General features: G+C 40.2%; 1 protein-coding gene across 11 annotated transcripts in view; it reads right to left on the bottom strand.

Annotated features, from left to right (window-relative positions):
* TNS3 (tensin 3) overlaps window positions 1-13,829 on the bottom strand; it is a 174,796-nt gene that overhangs the window by 66,962 nt on the left and 94,005 nt on the right. For all 11 annotated transcript variants that reach the window (XM_072327308.1, XM_072327312.1, XM_072327305.1 and 8 more), the window contains 3 exons: window positions 10,248-10,377; window positions 9,258-9,323; window positions 5,197-5,301 (listed from right to left, as the gene is read on the bottom strand). In XM_072327308.1, coding sequence (XP_072183409.1) covers window positions 5,197-5,301; window positions 9,258-9,323; window positions 10,248-10,377 — 301 coding nt within the window. The remainder of the gene's footprint in view (window positions 1-5,196; window positions 5,302-9,257; window positions 9,324-10,247; window positions 10,378-13,829) is intronic.

Raw genomic sequence — 13,829 nt, 5'->3', positions numbered from 1 at the left:
TACATACATGTAGGTTGCTCTAAAGTCATACCTCCTATATATTTCCAAGGAAACTGTAACAGATACAAAGAGCACAATAACACTATTTAAGAGGCCGTATTCTCAGCTACAAAATGCTATTTTTCAACACAGTTGCCACCATTAGCTATGCCTATGGCAAGTACCCTTCTTTTATTCTTGGCTGAAGCAGTCTTGAGGTGTGGGGGTGACTAAATCACTCCCAGACAACTCCCAAGGATATCTTCTCTATCCTTATTTTCCAGTCCCTCAAGTTCCATAGCCTCATACACATTGTGCACGTGCACCTGGGAAGCATGGTAGGCTGAGGGGATTTGTCTGCCACCCCAGGCAGGGATCCATTTTCATTCACCACTTTCTCTCAGGTCCTCTCCTCCTGCCTAATGGCAAGCTGTCTGCTTCACTCACTATGCTCGTTGCCACTTGCACTCCTTTGGGAGCTGCTCTTGCAAGCCCTGGAGTTTAGCTGCAATCACTCCTAGCCCTGTCCACACTACATCAGAGCAACCTCTCATCAGGGGTGTATGGGAACTGTTGAGTCATGGCCTGAACCTCTGACTGACCACCTGGGGAAATGACCAAGTCATCCCTGGGAGCACAGGTGAAGGCAATTCAGCTGTGTGACCAGGAGGGGTGGAGCCTGGCTATACCTCTCCAAGACCCCATTTAAGGGCTGACTGCCACAGTAGAAAGTTCTCTGGTTGGAGATCTCTTCTTTGTGGAGTTTTTTCCCATGAGCCTAGATTCTCAGAGATGGATGAGCATTTCTTTCCTGTTTGTTTCTTTTGACGTTCCACTCCTGTATTGAATTTCTACCGTACTAATCTTTCTGACTGTAACAAGGGGCTTTAGAAGGTGGGGCTGGGACTTATCTTCTCTCTCTTAGCAGCTTTTGCTGCAGTTCTGCCTCACTGCAAAAGCCTCTCTGACATGAGCCTCCCTTCTGGAGTGGTTCCCCTTCAAGTCTTCTTGGTCAACCTACTGTTTTGCAGCACACGAGAAACACCTTGTAAATCTACAGTTATCTACTTTACAGTAACTATTTCCTTAACATCACAAAAAAAAAGTTCTCAGTAAGATTAAAAATCATTTGTTTGTTTCTGTCTACAAAAAGCACACAAAAAGAGTACTATAACTCTAAAGCCATAAGAAAACCAATGGCAACTGTCACAGACTTCTACATAGCAGCAGGAAGATGTTTCAGTTTCTGTGATTCCAAATTCCACACTCAACTGCAGGCTTTTAGTTAAGAATAACAGAAGTCTCTGTGCAAATGTATCACTCAAGGAAGTGATAGATAGAAGTTTGATACAAACCCAGAATTACAAACTAATAAAATCTTAAGACTATTAGACTATGGTATTGGTGCAAAATACAACAGACAGTTTCCAAGGGATTTTGAAGAGAAAGACCATCCATAAGAAGAAATTCTAATAATTTATTTCTTCGCAGTAGTCAAAACTGCTGTACTGTTAAGAATAAGGGATAAGGAACTAAACCCATAGAGTATACTGTCCATAGCCTAGCCATGCTTAATGCAAGGTTACTTAATATCAGTACCATCAAGAGGTTCAAGGTCACTTAAAATGCAGCAGATTTTGTCTGTGCTACTGTGTTATGCTAACAAACCAAGAAACTATAGTTACGTTTTTCATTTATCATGTTCTTTCATATTTCCTTCTTTTGGTAACAATGCCAGATGGGTGTAGGATTTCAAAAGAGACATACTGCTTTCTGGTTCACTATTTATCCAAAAACCTCAAAACTATTTATTCAAAAACCTCAAAACGAAAAGATGTGTATTTATAATATAGGAGTAATCTACCACGTTATATTTGTTTTGAGTGCAGATCTCATCCTCATGATAAAAATATAGCTATCTCCTGTTCATGTGCTTTAGCCTCTCCTGATCTTTCGCCAAAACTACACAGGCATGTTCTGCTTGCAATTCAGTTGCTGCATTCCACAGCTTCACACACACTTTGCTTCTTCAATTGTGTGCCTCCGGTGGCGCAGCGGTAGAATTCCGTTTGCAACACCAGGGGGCCCGGGTTCGAATCCCCCCCTGTGGAGCAGGGGGTAGAAGTGCCGCTCTGCTACACAGAGGGCTCGAATCCCGGGAGTTGGACTCGATGATCTCTAAGGTCCCTTCCAACTCGCACAATACTATGATACTATGATATGAATGGGTGCTTGAGAAAAAAATTATCTGGAAACAACTCATTTTTCCTGGTGCATTATTTAGTTTTAATTCTAGTGATTTTTGTAAATCATACAAAGTCTGCTTCAAAAGTAATACTTCCTACTTTATTATGTTGGCTCATGACATCAGAGATGGTATGGTAGTACAGGTCAAACCTTTCTGCAAATATTCTATTACATTTCGTTGCTGTGTGACTAAGTACAGCAGAGAGGCAGTCAGACAAAATGTTGCCTGACTTGGAAGCACATATGAAGCAAAGGTGTCTCACTGAATTCTTCCATGCAGAAAAAATTGTATTCACTGACATTTGCTAAATGTTTATGGAGACCAAACAGTGTATGTGAGCACACTGAGGCAGTGGTGACAGCTGGTCACTTCCACTGGTGCATATTTTCACAAGTATGGCACACAGACACTGGTTCGTTCCTAGAGAAAGTGTATAGCTAATAGTAGTGACTGTGTTGGAAAAACAGCATTCTGTAGCTGAAAATATGCTCTATCAACATTACTGTGCTTACTGTATCTGTTAATAGTTTCCATGGAAATACGTAGGACATATTACCTCCAAAGCAACTTACATATACATGGCCCAAGACAATTTCTCTTCAATGCAGCCCAGCCAAGCCAAAAGGTTAAACACTTAAGTCTACACCACTAGTTCTTTTAGAAGACTGATAAACTGAAAGTGCAACTCCTTGACTAAAGAAGGGACATAAAACCAAGCTCATGTTCACATCTTACATGGTAAACATGAAGCTCTGTATCTTCCAACAGCATTCTGACTACATACTTCTCTGCTTTCATGGTGAAATCTATCTAATGAATCTTAGCAAATACAACAGAACTGCAGAATATCCTGAGTTGAAAGAGATCTCCAAGTCTCATTGAATCCGCTGCTGTCTCCTGACAGGATCACACAAAAATCAGGCTGTTTGTCTGAGAGCACTGTCCAAACACTCCTTGAACTCTGGCACTTGGGGTCATGATCACTGCCTTGGGGAACTTGTTCCTGGGCCCAGTTGCTCCCTGGTGAAGAACCATTTCCTAACACTCAAACTGCCCCTCCCCAAAGCAGCTCTATGCCATTCACTTGGGTCTTGTCATTGTCAACAGAGAGCTGAGAACACACTACTCTCTCCTTCCCTTGCGAGGAGCTGTGGGCCACCATGATGTATACCCTCATTACCCTCTTCTCTGGACTGAACAAACCAAGGGACCACTGCACTGCATTTAACATCAATGCTTTACTTGCTGAGGGGTATGTTTATACAAAGAAGGAGAGAAGAAAGGAAGTACAAGGGACAGAAACATTCTGAGTAGAAACAGACATATCAGCTTCAGTCAATCTTCTGTTTTCTGATATTATGCCATGTAAAAGACAATCCTATCCAACTACAAAACCACTGATGACTCCCTGTGGTGTGTTCCACCTGTCTCACACAATGACTGTCCTCTTCTCACTCTTGATCTCCCCTATTTTTTTACAGATTGGAGTTTTCAGTGAATTAGGAAATAAAGTACAGGAATTATTCAGTGGAAAAAAAGGTTAAGCTCACATTATGCCACTTCCCACTACAATCCTCACTGCTGTAGTCATTAGACAACAAAGTCATACTTGGAAGATTATAAAAATCAATGAAAGCTGACTCTAGAACAGGTATTAAGTATTGGTTAACCACAGTCAGAGGGTCATGGACAACAGCACTATGCTCAGATGGAGGCTGGTGACAAGTGGTGTCTCCCAAGGGTCCATCATGGGGCCAGTGCTCTTTAACATCTTTATCAGTGACACAGACAGTGGGATTGAGTGCATCCTCAGCAAGTTTGATGATGACTCCAAGCTGAGTGGTGCAGCTGATAATACAGAAGGAAGAAATGCCATCCAAAGTTATCTAGACAAGCTTGAGAAGTGGATCCACATGAGACTAATGAGGTTCAACAAGGCCAAGCACAAGGTACTTGGGGCAATTCCAGATATGTATACAGACCGAGAGAACAACTCAGTGAAAGCAGCCTTGCAGAGAATTACTTGGGGGTTTCTAGGGATGAAAGCTTGGCATGAACCATCAGCATATGCTTGCAGCCCACAAAGCCAAAAGTATCCCGGACATTGTCAAAACTGTCCAGAGAGAGAGGGAGATGACTGACCACCTCTACTGTGCCCTCATGAGATTCCACACAGAGTACAGCATCCAGGCCTGGAACCCTCACCACAGGAAAGACAGAGAGATGTTGGAGTGGGTCCAGAGGAGAGCCAAAAGGATGAACAGAGTGCTGGAATACCCCTCCTGTGAAGAAAGGCTGTGGGAGCCTGGAGAAGGCTCTGGGAAGACTGAACTGCAGCCTTCCAGTATCTAAAGGGAACTCATAAACAAGAGGGAGACTTGATTTTTTCACAGCCTGGTAGTGATAGGACAAGTAGGAATGGCTTAAAATTAAAATAGAGAAGATTTAGAATAAAATGCTAAGAAGAAATTCTTTGATCTGAGGGTTGTGAGACACTGGGACTGGCTGCCCAGGGAAGCTGCAGAGGCCTCATCCATGCAGACATTTAAGGAGAAGTTGGAAGAGCAGCCAGATGGAATGGGTGGCAACCTTGTCCATGGCAGTGGGGGTACACTAAACGATCTTTAAGGTCTCTCCCATCCCAACCTGTTCTATGATTCTGTAACTTAACTCTAGGTATCTTGTATTTTTTTAACAAAAGAATTGTAAAAACAGAAACTTTGGCATCCATTCAATACCTTCTCTCCCATTTTTACATGCAACAATGTCAGGGCTGCACATACAGATCCAGGTGTGATGTTGTGAATCCCAACATTGGGCTTATGTGGGAATGCTTTGGTAGAGGTGGCTACCTCTCACATCAGCAGAGCACCATTTGGTTCAAGCAAATTAGCTCTCTTTCCTCCCTTCCAAACATTCTTGCGCAGTTGCCAAAGGATTTTATTTGCTGTCAAGATAGAATTACTCACCTTCCCCATCAGAGCCCATATTTTCATAGGAGTCCCAGCGTATCAGTGGGTCTGAGGTATTGTGATCAACTACCACTCCATGATCATTCTGAAGGTGTTCACATCCTAAAAAATTAACATCTGTTTGAGACAAAAATCATCTTTGAAATTATATATACAACACTGTTAGAACTTTGCTCCCACAACTACAATACCATCTACTTAAATGTAAGAAACAGCAACAGGGAAACAAAGGTTATATAAACCAACTAAAAACCGTTATTTATATTTAATAGAAGAAGGAACAAGCACAGAATTTTGTCCCGAACTTCTTGTTTATGATGAAACTGATAACTTGTATCAACTCCTAAACACAACGCAGATGGTCCACATAGCTCTACACAGACAGACACCATGAAACAAGCAGTTTGTAAGAATGACTCATAAAATAGCTTGAGTTAGAAGAGAATTCAAAGTTCATTAAGTTCCATCTCCCCTGTCACAGGCAGGGCTACCAACTACTAGATCAAGCACTAGATCAAGTTGCTCAGGGCACCAACCAGCCTGTCCTTCAGCGTCTTCAAGACAGGACAGCCATAGCCTCTCTGGGCAGGCTGTTCCAGCACCTCAACATACACTCAGTAAAAAACTTTCACTTGATGTCTAACCTAAATCTTCCATATTTCAGTTTAAAACTATCTCCACTTGTCACTATCTACCCATTCAAAAAGTTAACTTCCCTCCTGTTTATAATCTCCCTTTTAACACCAAAAGGATGAAATGATGTACCCCCAGAGCCTTCTCCAGACTGAACAAGCCAAGCTGCCTCAGCCTGTCTTCATACATGAGGAGCTGCAACCTTCTGATAATCTTTGTGGCCCTCCTCTGAATCTGCACCAAAAGTTCCACATTTTTCCTGTGTTGGGGACCCCAGACCTGGACACAGTACTCCATATGGAGAGTAAAAATCACTTCCTTTGCCCTTCTGGCTATCCCTCTTCTGATGCAGCCTAGGATACTGCTGACCTTCTGAGCTGCTAGTGTACACTGCTGGCTCATGTTAAGTTTTTCATCTACAAGGACCCCTAAGTACTCCTCAGCAGGGCTACTCTCAACGATTTCTTCTTCCAGTCTGTTTGCATATCTGGGATTGCCCTGACTCAAGTGCAACACCTTGCATTTGGCTTTGTTGAAGCTCATCAGGTTTACATGGTCCCACCTTTCAAGTTTGTCCAGGTCTCTTTGGCTGGCATTCCATTCTCTTGCCATATCAACTGCACCACACAGCTTGGTGTTATCTGCAAATTTGCTGAGGTTGCACTGAACCCCATCATCCATGTCACTGATAAAGATATTTAAGAGTACCAGTCCAAAGACAGAACCCTGAGGGACACCACTCATGACTGGCCTCATGACATAGAGTCACTGACCACAGCCATCTGGCTGCAACCTTCCTTATCTACCAAATAGTCTACCCTTCAAACCTACACCTCTAATTTAGAGATAAGAACGTAGTGCAGGACAACATCAAAAAACCTTGCAGAAGTCCAAGCGGATGACCTCAGTAACCCTCTCCTTGTCCACCGATGTCATCACTCCATCATAGGTCACCAGATTGGTTAGGCATGATTTGCCCTAGGTGAAGACATGTTAATTGTCTCCAGGGATCCCTCTGTTTATCCCTCATGTGCCTTAACATCTCTTCCAGGAGCATCTGGAGCTCCATAATCTTCCCAGGTAGAGACATGTAAGGCTAACAGGCCTGTAGTTCCCCAGGTCTTCCTTTTTCTCCTTCTTATAAACAGGAGTGATGTTGTCCTTTTTCCAGTTACCAGGGACTTCACCTGGTAGCTATGACTTTTCAAATATGATGTAGCGCAGCTTGGTAACCACATCATCCAGCTTCCTCAGGATCCTGGAACGCATGTTCCAGGCATGGAACATAACCTCATAGTCTTGCACACGTTCAGTCTCATGAGGCAGTTTTAGACTTGCTCTGCTCTGACAGTTTGCTCCCTGATTTCCCATCTGGAGGTTCAGGGATGTGAGGTTGAGGAACGTAAGAGAGAGCCAACTCCTGGCTGTCAGTGAAGACTGAGACAAAGAACTCAATGAGTACCTCAGCCTTCCCATGTCTCTTGTAGCCAGTTCTTCTTTCTCATTTAACAGAGGGAGTACATCCTCTGTGGCCTATCTCTTCCAACCAATGTACCTAAAGAATTCCTTCTTATTATTTTTTGCATCCCTCACCAAGTGCAGTTCCATCTGCACTCTGACTTTCCTGATCCCATCTCTGCATGTCCAGACAGCATCCCTGTATTCTTCCCAGGTCAAAAACACAGTATCTATAAAGAAATGGCAATAAAGGAATGAAAAAATAAGATTCTATTATAAACCATCATTCTGATAGCAGAAAAGTGTAACACTAAAGGTGCACAGAGAAAGCTCAGTGCTGCCTGTTTCTTTACCAGTTCCTCCAAGGTGTCTCTGTTGCCTCCTCCATTCTCCAGCAACCCTGCAGAGCCTGAGACTGTAAATTTATTCAGATGTCTGGCTTCATGTAAGCATGCTCTTCCAAAAATACTTAGAATTTTCATCAGCAATCCTCATTTTTATTCTCTTAGATATAAGATAACATCCATCTTTTAAATATATGCCATAAGGAATTAAGGTATGACCCAGGGATTCAAAAGCAAAGCATGAGCATCAAGACCTTAGCATTAGTTTTGACATTGACTGATACAGACACATTAAATCAGCTTTCTGCCCTCATTTCTCTGTATCGACTGGGGATAAAGAAATCCTTAGTTATCAACTCCACAGCTGTGTCTTGAGTCCTAAATTGTTCAAAATAAGCAGTAAGACTTTCAAAACAAGGATAGTTAAAATTATAAGGAAAAGAATATTATAGTCCTGAGATTCTACATGCAGGCAGGGGAAAAGAAAGCAAACAAAAAACAAAAACCACATTTGTCATATGTAGATTTAGAATTACCTAGCAACTTCATCCTTTCTTAAAGCCTGTATCACTGATAGTTATTTCCTATTATATTGCGTTCGGTTTGGGATTGATATAAGAAAAACATGGAATAAAATGCTGCAAGTTCAAGGGAGGGTTATCAAGGTAGTCAGGACTGCCCTGTGAAGACAAGTAAAAAAGACCAGGGCTTCTTCAGCCTGGGGATGAGATGATTTTGAGGTGACCTGACAGCAGCACCCAAATGCTACTGAGGAAACAGAGCCAAGTGGATGCAAGGTGGGAGGATAAGAAGGAACATAATTTGGACATAAATTGAATCCAGAGAAGTTTAGAATTCCTTTATCTTTATAACGAAAAAATAATTTCACTCTGAGAGCAGACAGACATTAGCACAATCTGCACAGAGGCCGTGAAGTCTCTATCCTTGGAGGCTTTCAAGACTTGGCTGGACAAATCCCACAGCAATCTCTCCTGATTTCACAGATGACCCTGGATTCAGCAGGAGATGGACCAGAGATATCTTGTATTTAGACATTTAGACATTTTCAAATGTGAAACAGGCATTCGTAGAAATTACAAACATTTTAAGGTGAACTCTTCATCCTAGACACTTCACCCCATAGACAGCAATTAAAAACAGATTTCCAATTATTTTAAATCAACATTGAGAATTGAAAAAATCTTGATACTGTGAATTGAAAAAATCTTGATACTTTTTCAAATATGTCAACTGGTCATTCTTCAAGCATTTACTATCCAGAAATGTTCAGCTCAAGCTATGTAAGTTTATTTATAAAGACATTTTTCTTAAATAGCTTTACAAAAAGCTAGCACCTTCAAGTTCAGCTGGACAGAATACAACTTCTTACTGTATTCTACCACAAGTTTTTAAGAGACCAAAATAATGGAAAAATAAAATAAAATAAAATAAAATAAAATAAAATAAAATAAAATAAAATAAAATAAAATAAAATAAAATAAAATAAAATAAAATAAAATAAAATAAAATAAAATAAAATAAAATAAAAATGAAAGCATGCTGTTCATAAGATTATGTATGAGACAAACAGTTCAGAACACTTTTTTTCTCCTACATACTCACCTTGAATTTTCTCTGGAGATCCTGAAAACACTAACTCCACTTTGCCATTATCAGGGAAACGGTCATCTGAAAATAAAGGTTAATACTACAACAAGCTATTCCAAATTTCCAGATCAGAATTCTCTATGGCTACTAATACACATACCCTTGTCACACTTCCCTTCTTACTTGGAATTTAGCGATTTGCTTCTAAACAAGCCACATGCCCTTTTTTTTTTCCCTACCTTCTCCAGGAAAGACTATGTGTCAGCTGTAGTTTTGTTTACTTCTAAGAATAGTCAACAACAGAAAAGAATAACAGTTCCCAAACTTCCCCCTAAAAAGATGCAGGTGTCTGTGTCTGTTAAAGGAATATATGCTCAGGATAAAACTGAAATAGTTGTATATATTTACAAAACTACTACACTTGTCCATAAAGCTTTCTTATAAGCATAAGTGGCAGGAAAACATATTTGGTTTTAGCTTGTTAGTAACATAGGGTAGCAAAGTTGCAACCCTTCATATAAAACAAAATCAAAGTAATCTTTTGAAAAATACAAATACTTACTCAAAACATTTTCAAATATTTCAAAAGACTATGCCTCACTCAGAAGCATAAACTAAGAGTACCACATTCAAACACGCCAGGTCACAAAATCAGCATCAGACTTTCTGACTGTTCTCTTCACAAAAAACACAATCGCTTATTAATACTGCAATGATGTCTAATGGACTCACTGTTTTAAACATGTCTGTTGTTATTAAAAACATGCAAGGGTCAGTTAAGGAATTATTTTGACAGCTTAACCAACACAAAGAACTTCCATTCTCATTGGGGTTTTGCCTGCGTTACAGTGCTACGAGTTAAACTGAAATAAAGTAATGTCCCTCCCCCTAAATAAAGGTATAGAAAAAAAAGAATACCAAAAACAGATCTTGAAGATTACCATCAAATGCACACACATGCACTTCTTCTACATACTTATCCAAGCAATCACAGAAGGCAAGTACCTTTATTGGCACTGTCTAAGTCCTCTTTACCAAACACCAACCCATATCCTTGAATAGCTCCAGTATGAAACTGAAGGCGAAAAATCACATCACGAGTAGCTGATCGGTATTTTTTATGATAGCACTTTAGCTAGAAAGAGAAAGAAACACATTATTGTAGAATTTTTAATAATTAGATCAAATTTGTGTGTACGCCTTAGATCTCAAACAATAGATACCATTGATCTTGCAACAAGCAGGGTATGCTTTATTCAATACTTTATAATTACATAGGCCCAGGACAAGACAGTTCTGGATATATAACAAAACATTACTATCTTTCACCAATCAGTAGATTATGATTCAGAATCACAACATTGGCTATTACTACGTTGGAATGCTGACTCATATCCATACACCTTCATGGCACCCACCAAATTAGCATAAAACTAAATTGCAATACAACCGTTTCAAAATAACTAAAGAATGCACAGGCTTTATAGAAGCCTTCTCAGAAGTCATACAAGCTGATTACATCTATACTAGGACGTTCTTTTAAATCTGTTCTAGTGATGATAGGATCTCTTTTAATGTTATTGTTGAAAGCTTATAGTAGTCTTGATACCTGGGCTAGAAAAAGCCAGAGCTCTGAAAAATCACATCTCATAGGAATGTGAGTGGCTAAAAGTGAACAAAATTTTACTTACCTCTTCTTAGTCAACTGCAATACCTGACCACTAAGCATTTTTACAGGAATACAAGAATACAAGGGGTTTGAAATGAAACACAGGTAGGAAATTCTTCACGCTGCAGGATTTTAAATTCTAATGTAAGCTTTTGCTTTCTGTCCTTTGTTACACTAACTCTCTGATGCCTCAAATTCCAGCAGTTCACCAGAACTGACATGGTGATACATTCTAGAGCAGATACCAGGTGTATCTGTCAGCAAAGACACGGAAAGCAGCAGTCAAAATATGTCTGTAAAAATCATACATGGGTTCAGCTATTGCCTTGAATGAACTACCAGCCCCCAGCTGAGTCTGAAGCATCATGATTTTCATGAGAAGGAAAATAAAGGTTTTGCCACCCTGCAAAAGAGCTTAAACTTGGCTCCTTCCTTCACATTTCAGTTAAGAGATTAGTCATTCACTTCAAAAATAACTTCTCCGAAAGTTCTCATTCTAACCAAATTTGTGAAAGAAACAGGAAGAGCAACACATGAAGACCTGATAGGTAGAAACATTTTCAAGCATGAACGTCATCTTAACAATTAAAGCCTGTTTCAAAACACTTAGCCTATACAGAAATTCACTTAAGTCTATACAGAAACAGAAGTAAGCTGCCAGTGATTCAGGCACCCTTATGGTGATTATAAGAAACAATCAAGATGCAGCTTTCAGTTTTGAGAAAGTATGATGGCTGAAGATGATTTGCATGTTCTTCATTTCAAAAAGCATTTGAAGTTTGGGTAGAGTGATTGTTTAGAAATTTAGGTCAAACTAACATCCATAAGGAAGACAGTGCTGCTATGCTGTTGCATTCAAAGAGCTAAGGGTTGATGTCTAGCTTGGAATTTTGACTCCATTATCTTCTGATGTCCTATTAAAAAAATAATACAAGCTAGTGAAATATGCTGGGAAATAACAACATGCATTTACAGATACCAGCACAGCTTTTCAACAGCTACGGCTTTGCTGTATCATCAGTGTGTTAATGAATCCTCTAAACCTAAGGCAAGGAAGCCTCTCAAACCGATTATTTCAAAGCAATGCTGTTCAATTAGATAAATCTTTTGGAATTGGAGGCAGGGCAGCCTATATTTTTTCTTTTTTTCCCGAAGTCCCTAATGGTTTTACTTAATCATTGCCAATAAACATGCATAACTGAATGGAAGCCTTTGTTTGGGAAATAATACCATGCTGAATAAGATGCTGGCTTTTTCAGAATTACATTCAGTAATAGCTTGGGATTAACGAAGCAGATCTGTTTCAAAAAGCATTAGTGAAAAAACTGCATGCTCATTTTTCCTTTTAAACACTTTACACATACTGTCTGTGTAGGCATCAACAATCCCTATGATAAGCACAACAAATCTTCTTGAATCTGGAATTGTCCCAGACCTCCAGAATATAAATTTGTAACAGGATATTTGAAATGTTGCTGTGCAAGAAATATAGGAAGATGTACTAAATTGAATGTGGAGGAGAAGAAAGAATAAAGGAAAGAAGGAGGAAGAAAATAAAACAGATTATTTCAAAACTTAGGGGAAAAAGGAACGGGAATAGGAGAACAGGAAACATTCAAGTCTAACATTTCTCAGTTAAAAAAAAAAGGACATTGTATAAAAAGTCATCCTGAAACCTACTAACCTACTACCAATATATATATCAGGAATACTCATTCTTCACAATACAGTCTCTCCCTAATCATTCTACTTGATCTCCTGCCCTCTTAGTTTAACCGAAAGGCACAGCAACTGTATTTCTTTACTTACCTCATGAGTAACTGCAAATCACAAGCAACAAAGAAAGCAAAGAGATAAAATGACACTGCTGAAATTCAATGATAGTTATGCTTTGCACACAGGAAACAGCATCTAGTTTTATGATTGTGGATCTTGCCTGTCAGATGCAGGAGAAGGATAATCTAACATTGAGTTACAAATATTTCCCAGAACAATTTCTATATAGATAGCACTAGAAACATTACTGCACTTGGTACTACAAAATGGAAATGCTGAGATAAATTCTCGTGGTTCCTTAAAACATACTAGTCTGAGCTTTATAGGGACTTTCAATCATGTAAAAATCAAGGGTGGTAACTAAATTATTAGCCTATTTCTTAGTATTTCATCTACTTTGTAGTGTATCAATCATTGAGAGCAGCTGCTTTGGAGCCAGCTTGGCCAGTACCAGAGCAACCACTCTCAAGACACAAGGATGTTTCAGGGGTTTCCTTTGCCAGGGAAACACCAAGAAAGCAGAGCAGCAACCCTATAGCTATGGGCACTTCTCACAAGAGAGGCTGACAAGCCATAGACATTGCAAAGACTACACCCCCACCCCTAGAAGAAGCCTCAGGGAGGAGAGCAATGTATTGCTGCCTACAAAGCACAAGGCAGGCAAACAGTGTAGATATTACCCATAGCATGCTGCAGCAGCCAGGGTAGTTGATCATACATCAGGGAACTGAGGTTCAGCCAGCTGCAGAAGCAAGTAGCACTCATTCCAGCTAACCCTTGAGGCAGAACAGTGAGCACTCACTGCCAAGCTAAAACTGCAGCTCTAGAAGCTGCACCACCTACCCTGGACATTACCAGTGCTTCCACAGAGCTGTAAAGGAAGAAGTAGCTGTGCAGACCCTGGTCATCAGGAAGTGCCTGGACCTTGCTCCTGGAGCAGAGGTGAGTGGCAAACTTGACTAAGTTGTGCCATGGTGAAGTACCTCCTGAGACAGGTGACTGAGCCGCAGGAGACAGTCAAAGGGCTGTGTACTAACAAGGAGGCAGAAACAGAGATAGACAGATGGACTCATGCGCAGCCCACACTGAATCCACAGTCTGAGGTCAAACAGCCTCAAACTCCCCCACCATTATATAGGTTG

This window comes from Excalfactoria chinensis, chromosome 2 (genome assembly GCF_039878825.1).
Source record: "Excalfactoria chinensis isolate bCotChi1 chromosome 2, bCotChi1.hap2, whole genome shotgun sequence".
Taxonomy (NCBI): Eukaryota; Metazoa; Chordata; class Aves; order Galliformes; family Phasianidae; genus Excalfactoria; species Excalfactoria chinensis.
Note: the sequence above shows the minus strand (reverse complement) of the source record. Positions and strands in the feature narration are given on the sequence as shown.